The sequence below is a fragment of the Oncorhynchus mykiss genome, chromosome 11, assembly GCF_057628025.1.
Source record: "Oncorhynchus mykiss isolate SJ-2025 chromosome 11, ASM5762802v1, whole genome shotgun sequence".
NCBI lineage: Eukaryota > Metazoa > Chordata > Actinopteri > Salmoniformes > Salmonidae > Oncorhynchus > Oncorhynchus mykiss.
Window position 1 is genome coordinate 51,536,985 of NC_143032.1, and position 9,067 is coordinate 51,546,051.

The 9,067-nt window shown below is 40.8% G+C and overlaps 2 protein-coding genes across 3 annotated transcripts in view; one reads left to right on the forward strand and one right to left on the reverse strand.

Annotated features, from left to right (window-relative positions):
- The window catches only part of LOC110535830 (coenzyme Q2 4-hydroxybenzoate polyprenyltransferase), an 8,202-nt gene extending 4,599 nt beyond the window's left edge, over positions 1 to 3,603 (forward strand). For both annotated transcript variants that reach the window (XM_021621147.3, XM_090190381.1), the window contains exons 6-8: positions 2,592 to 2,725; positions 2,899 to 3,087; positions 3,312 to 3,603. In XM_021621147.3, the coding sequence (XP_021476822.3) occupies positions 2,592 to 2,725; positions 2,899 to 3,087; positions 3,312 to 3,455 (467 nt within the window). In that variant the 3' untranslated portion in view covers positions 3,456 to 3,603. The remainder of the gene's footprint in view (positions 1 to 2,591; positions 2,726 to 2,898; positions 3,088 to 3,311) is intronic.
- Positions 3,604 to 3,965: 362 nt separating this feature from the next.
- Positions 3,966 to 5,402, reverse strand: mboat4 (membrane bound O-acyltransferase domain containing 4). The gene is made up of 2 exons (XM_021621148.3): positions 5,178 to 5,402; positions 3,966 to 4,887 (listed from the first exon to the last, which is right to left on the reverse strand). The coding sequence occupies exons 1-2, from the start codon at positions 5,354 to 5,356 to the stop codon at positions 3,966 to 3,968; spliced, it is 1,101 nt and encodes a 366-aa protein (XP_021476823.3). The 5' UTR covers positions 5,357 to 5,402.
- Between the last annotated feature and the right edge of the window lie 3,665 nt (positions 5,403 to 9,067).

Sequence of the window (9,067 nt, forward strand, 5' to 3'; positions counted from 1 at the left end):
AACACAATGATAAAGACATTTTTGATGGACAGTTACTTTACATTAGCGTCAGGGCTCCAGACCTAAATATTTTCAGTGCCAAGTAAGACAATGGCGATGGTGTAGCCTATGATTAAAAAAGTAAGCTATTGCATCTAACATATCCAGGAAATGCATGATTGATTTTTTTTTTAAATTGCCACCTGGCAAAATAGGATCCAGAATTATAAGGCTTTTCAGAGAATTATCCAACATCTTTGGGCATATTTTCCGTGGTTATATTATTCATCACCTGAGGGAAGTGGGAACTCAAAACACTTAGCTAGATTTCTAAATGGGGTATTGTTGCTAGGTAGCCATGTAGGCTAATTGATTAATCTTTAAGTAAATGTAATGTCCTACAAAAACTTTCCAGTGCTAGGACTAGGCCTATTCATTGCAAATGGCGTGCCCCGCGGGCGCACCAAAACCATCCTAACTACATCCTACTTCGGTTGTAAAGTGGTGCCATGAATTTTAATATTAAGAGGTGAGAAATACATTATATACTCACAGAAAAGCTGTGACTCTACTATCTGTAACTAGAACAACAGTAGTTGCTTTGAAAACTGTATTTTTCCCCCAATAGCATTTCGCGCAACAGTCGTATGCTTGTGCTTCAGTCGTCGACAGTGAAACAGGGACATTCAGATACTTTCATAACAGGAATCGACATAATGCATTACTGTTGATCAAATAATGGTTTTAGAACAATCTACAGGAACGTTGTGTGTCAAAATGACTGACGTAAGCTTTGGTAAGAGGAACGGAAATCTCGGTGTCAGTAATTTTTGGTATATCATCCCAGCTCTAAGCAGGAGCCCATCTCCTTTTTCTGTAGCGTGAGGCAGCTGTATAAGTACACCCCCTGGACAGGACGTTAGTTTGTTGCAGGGCCTTACCCCCAATATGTCTCCTTAATGCTGAGTGCCAAGCAGAGACTCATCTGGTCCCATTTTTACAGTCTGATATTACTTGGCCAGGGTTCGAACTCCCAACCTTCCAATCTTAGGGCGGACACTAACCACAAGGCCACTGAGTTGGTCTTTGCAATAGAGCTGCCATATGCAGTGCATTTGGAAAGTATTCGGACCCCTTGACTTTTTCCACATTTTGTTATGTTACAGCCTTATTCTAAAATGGATTAAAGAAACAAATGTGCTCATCAATCTACACACAATACCCCATAATGACAAAGCAAAAACTGGTTTTAAGACATTTTTGCAAATTTATTTAAAATAAAAAGTATTCAGACTCTTTGCTATCAAACTTGACATTTAGCTCAGGTGCATCCTGTTTCCATCATCCTTGAGATGTTTTTACATCTTGATTGGAGTCCACCTGTGGTAAATACAATTTATTGGACATGATTTGAAAAGGCACACACCTGTCTGTATAAGGTCCCACATGACAGTGCATGTTAGAGCAAAAATCAAGCCATGAGATCGAAGGAATTGTCCGTAGATTTCCGAGACAAGAACATTTCTGCAGCATTGAAAGTCCCCAAGAACACAGTGGCCTCCGTCATTCTTAAATGGAGGCAGTTTGAAATTACCAAGATTACCAAGATTCCTAGAGCTGGCCGTCCGGCCAAACTGAGCAATCGGAGGAGAAGTGCCTTGGTCAGGGAGGTGACCAAGAACCCGATGATCACTCTGACAGAGCTCCAGAGTTCCTCTGTAGAGATGGGAGAAACATCCAGAAGGACAACCATCTCTGCAGCACTCCACCAATCAGGGCTTTATGGTAGAGTAGCCAGGCGGAAGACACTCTTCAGTAAAAGACACATGACAGCCCGCTTGGAGTTTGCCAAAAAAGGCACCTAAAGGACTCTGACCATGAGAAACAATATTCTCTGGCCTAATGAAACCAAGATTGAACTCTTTGGCCTGAATGCCCAGCGTCACATCTGGAGGAAACCTGGCACCATCCCTACGGTGAAGCATGGTGGTGGCAGCATCATGCTGTGGGGATGTTTTTCAGCGACAGGGGGACTTGTCAGGATTGAGGGAAAGATGGAACAGAGCTCAGAACCTCAGACTGGGGCGAAGGTTCACCTTCCAAAAGGACAACAACCCTAAGCACACAGTCAGGAGGGGCTTCGGGACAAGTCTCTGAATATCCTTGAGTTGCCCAGCCAGATCCCGGACTTGAACCCGGTCGAACATCTCTGGAGAGACCTGAAAATAGCTGTGCAGCAACACTCCCCATCCAACCTGACAGAGCTTGAGAGAGTCTGCAGAGAAGAATGGGAGAAACTTCCCAAATACAGATGTGCCAAGTTTGTAGCGTAATACACAAGAATTTGCTTCAACAAAGCACTGAGCAAAGGGTCTGAATACTTATGTAAATAAGGTATTTCTGTTTTATATTTGTAATGAATTTGCAATAAAAAAAATAAGTATTTATTTGCTTTGTCATTATGTGGTATTGTGTGTAGACTGATGAGTAAAAAAAGCAATTGAATCAATTTTAGAATAAGGCTGTAACATAACAGAATGTGAAAAAGGTCAAGGGGTCTGAATACTTTCTGAATGCTCTGTAAACAAAATAAAACACTTGTTTCTCCTCAGGACTGACCTTCAATTGGGGAGCACTGCTTGGTTGGTCAGCGGTCATAGGCTCCTGTGAGTGGTCGGTGTGCCTACCTCTGTATTTCTCAGGAGTGATGTGGACATTAATTTATGACACCATCTATGCCCATCAGGTATTAAGTGTACACATGTGCTATGACTGTCATTTTGTGACATTTTAAAGTTGCTGTTGCAAATGTTGGTGCTTCCTCAGTTCATGCTGTTTGTTGGAGAACATTCTAGATTGTTCTATGAATGACGACTCTGTTTATAATGTGTGCACTATATTAATTCCTATTGTCACCAGGACAAAGATGACGACATCAGGGTAGGAGTCAAGTCTACAGCATTGAGGTTCCAGGAGCAGACCAAGCCTTGGCTCAGTGGGTTCATGGTGGCCATGATGTCTGGGCTGATTGTGGCTGGGGTCAACGCAGAACAGACTCTGCCTTACTATGCAACACTGTCAACTGTGGCTATTCACCTCACACATCAGGTGAGGGTATATTTGATATACTGTGTGCTAACATTTTAGTTTGAGATGATTCAATAATGATTTAGCCTTGGTAATGCAGAGAAATATAATTCTATGTGGTTATGTTAATGTTTTACACAGAACCCTCAACTGTGAATCATTCCTTAATAATCGAGACAAATGCATCCCAACAACTATTTTCAATGGATGTAACTGATTGTGATGCCTTTCTCTTTATCGGGTAGATCTACACATTGGACATCAACAAACCAGAGGACTGCTGGAAAAAATTTGTTTCAAACAGAAACCTTGGACTACTCCTGTTCTTAGGAATAGTCTGTGGAAACTTGTGGAAAGAACGAAGAGACACTTCATTGCAAAATGATTAACTAGCGGTACAATGAACTTCTCAGAACACAAGATTTACATTCTAGTGTGCAGAGGACATTCTAGTTATTTAGTAGTACACTACCCATTATTTTGTAAGTCTTGACCGTATTGGGTTTTGTCTCCTAATAAAGCTCATGTTAAGCTCTGGCTTCTATGAAAATCTATGTCAAGAACAGCTAATCAACTATAATTCAAACAGCCCAAAAAAAAAAAAAAAAGATGCAACAGCCATACAATTAGGATAAAATCATTAAGTTTCTACAAATCTACACTGACCCTCAGCTGGTAGATGCATTCAACAAGGTATTCTGTTCTGTAAATAAGATAACAATTGCTCCAAAATAATCAGATGGTTGCACTCTCTCAGAACACGATGCCTTCCCCTTCAGTCCTCCAAAACAAGCAAGAATAGAAGTGTGCTTTTTGTGTCAATGACTATGAATAACGTCAACTAATTGATTTTACAGCAACATTTAAAAACCCAGATGATATGATTATTCTTGATCTTATCATACAATGAAGATAAAGAGAACATTAAGAAGAGGAAAAACGCCAGTGTATGTCAGACCCAATATTTTCAAAGAGGAAGTGCTTCGAAGCTCGATTGCAATAACAACACACGCCATTACCATTTGAGTGTTTAACCAACACAGACAGGTGCGCACCAATCTCCTCCTTGTAGACGTGAGCTTTGGCTTCAAGTACTTGTGTATCTGGTAGTCTGCTCTCACAGCTGCAGCCCAGAGAAGAAACCCTACAAACTGACCCAGGTGTATGCCATGCCACCAGATGGAAAACCCAAACGTCATTACCAGCGGAGCGGTTTTGCATCTTTGGAAAACCAGCCTACGTAGCCATGTAGCTGTCGTACCATTCCACCGACGGGCAAATTCGGACACCTGGCAGGACATCTCTGTGGTCCAAAGATCTCCGTCAGACAGGCCACTCCAGTTTGGGTTGTCCTCCCTGACCATCCCCCTGAACCCAAGCCCAGCAGCATTATTCAGACATTCACTGATCTTCCAGTGGGAGTAGTATCTGATCCTCAACACCACAGCCAGGCCCCATATCCACAAGACATCGGTGAGGACGTTGTTGGAGACGGACAAACTGGAGGCATTGTCTCTGAGGAGACGAGTGAGATAGTTCCTAGCCCACTCCAGAGATAACACCTGAAAGCCCTTGTAGGATATAACGGACAGAGGCTGGGGAGGAGGGCTGATGGTAGTCTGCTCTACAAAATATACAAATTGGTCAAACGAGGACAGGGGTCCGCCGAGCAAGGCAGTGAAGTTTAGGGCATAGCTGATGAGTGGGAGAAAGACCCGGCATTGGGTCATTAATGTCACCCTGCCCCCGTCCTGTAGATCCATTGACACGGAGGTGACTCTCTGGGTGAGTAGCATCAAGGAGGACATTGATAGGAGAAGCCTGACAGAAAATAAAAGTAAGACAGTCAGTCTGAGATTAAGTTCTGTACTTTACACATTTTATTGGTGGATTGGGACTGGGAGACGACTATTTTATTTAAAATGTACTTATTGTGGAGCTGATGTTATGTTTTCCATTGTGAACTCATTGATCCCCCCCCAAGCCCCAGATTATAGTTTGCTCATGAGGTCTAATGCACAGACAACCAACACAAACATTTAAGTCACAAGTACATGTAGGAAACTAACATCCTTTTGAAAGTCTTGACTGAATTAAGAACAGTGCTGTACCTGGAATCAGTGGGCTCATTGAGGTAGTATTCTCTGTACTGTATGAGCAGGTGCCAGAATGTTTGCCAACCCATCTGCAGTCCAAAGACCCATGGATGGACACGCTCTGGGCTCAGTGAACACACCAGCAGCACAAAGATCACAGTGGAGATGAACAGAAGCAAGCTGTATACACCCATGGTGACAATCGCTAGGATACAGCCTCCGGATGCCAAGAAGAGGTACCTGTTAAGACCAGTGTTATACCTCCTACCGCTCAAACAAAATCAGCAGTTTGATTGAAATCCTTTGTTCATTCCAAATGGAGGTTCCAACAAGTGTTAATTAACCAGTGGATAAAGAATTTGTATATACAAGTGTGTGTGTGTGTGTATACTAAAAGTAAATTATAATTGGTCTGACCTTAGTTGCAATTTTCTTTTTTAAATGCCCTGATCTTCAACTTAATACTACAATAGATGTATAAAATATATAATACAGACCTGTATGTCAAAGAGAGACATCCCTGTTTAGCCAAGACGTAGAATAGAAAAGCAAAGGGAATGGAAAAACATTGGTACGTCAGAAATGGATGCTGCTCACACAGCCACTGGATTGGCTCCATTTTAAATCCTTCCTGTGAAATATCAACACTATTATGAGTAGAGAATGGTGGTACTTTAGGCCTATATATAGTGTTGTCTGTCTTGATAGACAATTCCACCTGTGTCTGGCATGAACATAATTATCATTGTTTAATGATAAGCAAGCAGTACATTTGAGCCATCTGCAAACCACTTTGTTTTCTCTTTGTCTATAGCAACCATGAAATCTCTACTTTACAGTCCACTGTTGATCATGTAAAATGGCCTGAATATACTGTAGTTGTCTCCACCCTGATATATTGGATGGATAAATAAATTGTATTCTACTTCTTTTAAAGAGCCATCCACAATGAGCGGCAGTAATCTATTATTTTAATGCAAAACAGTTGCACATATGAGCCAATATTTATCTTTAAAAAACAAGGCCATAATGTGTTTTGAAAAGCTTTTACAACCAGCTGCAGGGGCAAATTCAGTGACATCTATTGTACAACATGTTTTGGTCAGGGTAATGAGGAGAAGCACTATGGAAACTGCCTCCATTCTCATCTGTGCTCAAAGCATTTTAAAAGTAATTGTTTAGTAGACAAACATTATTGCAAAGATTGCAACAATACAGATTGCCAAAAAGACAGTAGGCTTGGCTTCAGTTTGACCTCCATTCACAAAAAAGAAACAGTTCTGTCATTGTTTTTAACCTTTACAATTTCCGTGGTGCATGGGAGGCACTATTAATGCTTTATATACTAAACAAAATATAAACTCAACATGTAAAATGTTGGTCCCTTGTTTCATGAGCTGAAATTAAAGGTCCCAGAAATTTTCCAGACGCACAAAAAGCTTATTTCTCTCAAATTGTGTGTACAAATTTGTTTACATACCTGTTCGTGAGCATTTCTCCTTTGCCAAGATAATCCATCCACCTAACAGGTGTGTAAATAAAATGCCACTCTAAAATGTACAGTTTTGTCACACAACACAATGACGCAGATATGTCAAGTTTTTAGGGAGTGTGCAATTGGCATGCTGACTACAGGAATTATGAGGTTGGTCCCTTTACATGGTGTGACAGCTACTTTAGTCTACCAAAACACACATCTCAGGACATCCACATTAAGAACGCCTGATCTTTCCATGACAGACTGACCAGGTGAATCCAGGTGTAGAGGAAGGGGAGGAAACCAGTCAAAGAAGGATTTATTGGCCTCGTGTTTTAGGTTATTGTCCTGCTTAAAGATGAATTTGTCTCCCAGTGTGTAGTGGAAAGCAGACTGAACCAGGTTTTCCTCTAAGATTTCGCCTATTCTTAGCTCTATTCAGTTTATTTTATCCCTAAAAAAAAGAAAAACTAGTCCTTGCCAATGACAAGCATACCCATAACATGATGCAGCCACCATCATACTTTAAAATATGAAGTGGTTCTCAGTGTTGTGTTGGATTTGCCCCAAACATAACACTTTGTATTCAGGACATAAAGTTAATTTATTTGCTACATTTTTTGCAGTTTTATGTTAGTGCCTTATTGCAAACCGGATGCATGTTTTGGAATATTTTTATTCTGTAAAGGCTTTCTTCTTTTAACTCTGTAATTTAGATTAGTATTGTGGAGTAACTAAAATGTTGTTGATCCATCCTCAGTTTTCTCTTACCGCAGCCATTAAAATATGTAACTGTTTTAAAGTCACCATTGGCCTCATGGTGAAATCCCTGAGCGGTTTCCTTCCTTTCCGGAAACTGAGTTCGGAAGGACGCCTGCATCTTTGTAGTGACTGGGTGTATTGATACACCATCCAACGTGTAATTAATAACTTCACCATGCTCAAAGGGATATTCAATGTCTGCTTTTTTTTACCCATCTACCAATAGGGGCCCTTTTTGCGGTGCAATGAAAAACCTCTCTGGTCTTTGTGGTTGACTCTGTTTGAAATTCACTGTTTGATTGAGTGACCTTACAGATAGTTGTGTGGGGACAGAGATGATGTAGTCATTAAAAAAGCATGTCAAACACTTAATGCACACATACTTATGTGACTTGTTAAGTAAAATTTTACTCAATTTATACTGAACAAAAAATATTAATGCAACATTTGAAGTGTTGGTCCCATTTTTCATGAGTTTAAATAAGATCACAGAAATGTTCCATATGCACAAAAAAGCTCATTTGTCTCAAATTTTGTGCACACATTTGTTTACATCCCTGTTAGTGAGCAATTCTCCTTTAGCAAAAAATCCATCCACCTGACAGGTGTGGCATATCAAGAAGCTGATTAAACAGCATGATCGTTACACAGGTGCATCTTGTGCTGGGGACAATAAAAGGCCACTCTAAAATGTGCCATTTTGTCACATAACACAAGGCCACAGATGTTTTGAGGGAGCATGGTATTGGCATGCTGACTGCAGGTATGTCCATCATAGCTGTTGACAGATAATTTAATGTTAATTTCTCTACCAGAAGCCGCCTCCAACATTGTTTTAGAGAATTTGGCAGTACGTCCAACCAGCCTAACAACCACAGACAACGTGTAACCACGCCAGCTCAGGACATCCACATCTGGCTTCTTCACCTGCGGGATCGTCTGAGACCAATCACCCGGACAGCTGATGAAACTGAGGAGTATTTATATCTGTAATAAAGTCCTTTTGTTGGGAACAACTAATTCTGAGTGGCTGGTCCTGGCTCCACAGTGGGTGAGCCTATGCCCACTCAGGCCCACCTATGGCTGTGTCACTGCCCAGTCATGTGAAATCCATGGAATTAATTTACTTCAATTGACTGATTTCATAATATGAACTGTAACTTAGTAAAATCGTTACAATTGGTGCATGTTGCATTTATATTTTTGTTCAGTATACTTAAACACTTCAACCATTAAAATGGCTCTTCGACTAGCTTTTGCTAAAGCCGATATCAATGAGCATTAGCATTCTAGCTAACAACGGCTGCATCCAAAATGAGCCATTTTGCAAAGATCACAACCAAATATAATCTTAGCACCACCGTTGAAGCAAGAATCAAAACATAATTGTAAGTGTATGAGCACCCCAAAAAGTTATTTTATTTAGAAGTCATAAAAAGGTACATCTAGGCTATGTTGAATGGGTGCAGATGGCGATGGCTTTTTACTGCCGCTAAAAGTCGCGCGAATCTCTCAACTGCGCGATATACGTCATTAATTGCCCATGTAAACGCAGGTTGCAACCTGAGAGCCACAAAGTTGGTACAAAGTTGGTAAGCACAGATGGTGGATATATGTCACGTTTACGATTGGGGGGAAATGTGTCTACTAAACGGGGTGGCTCTCC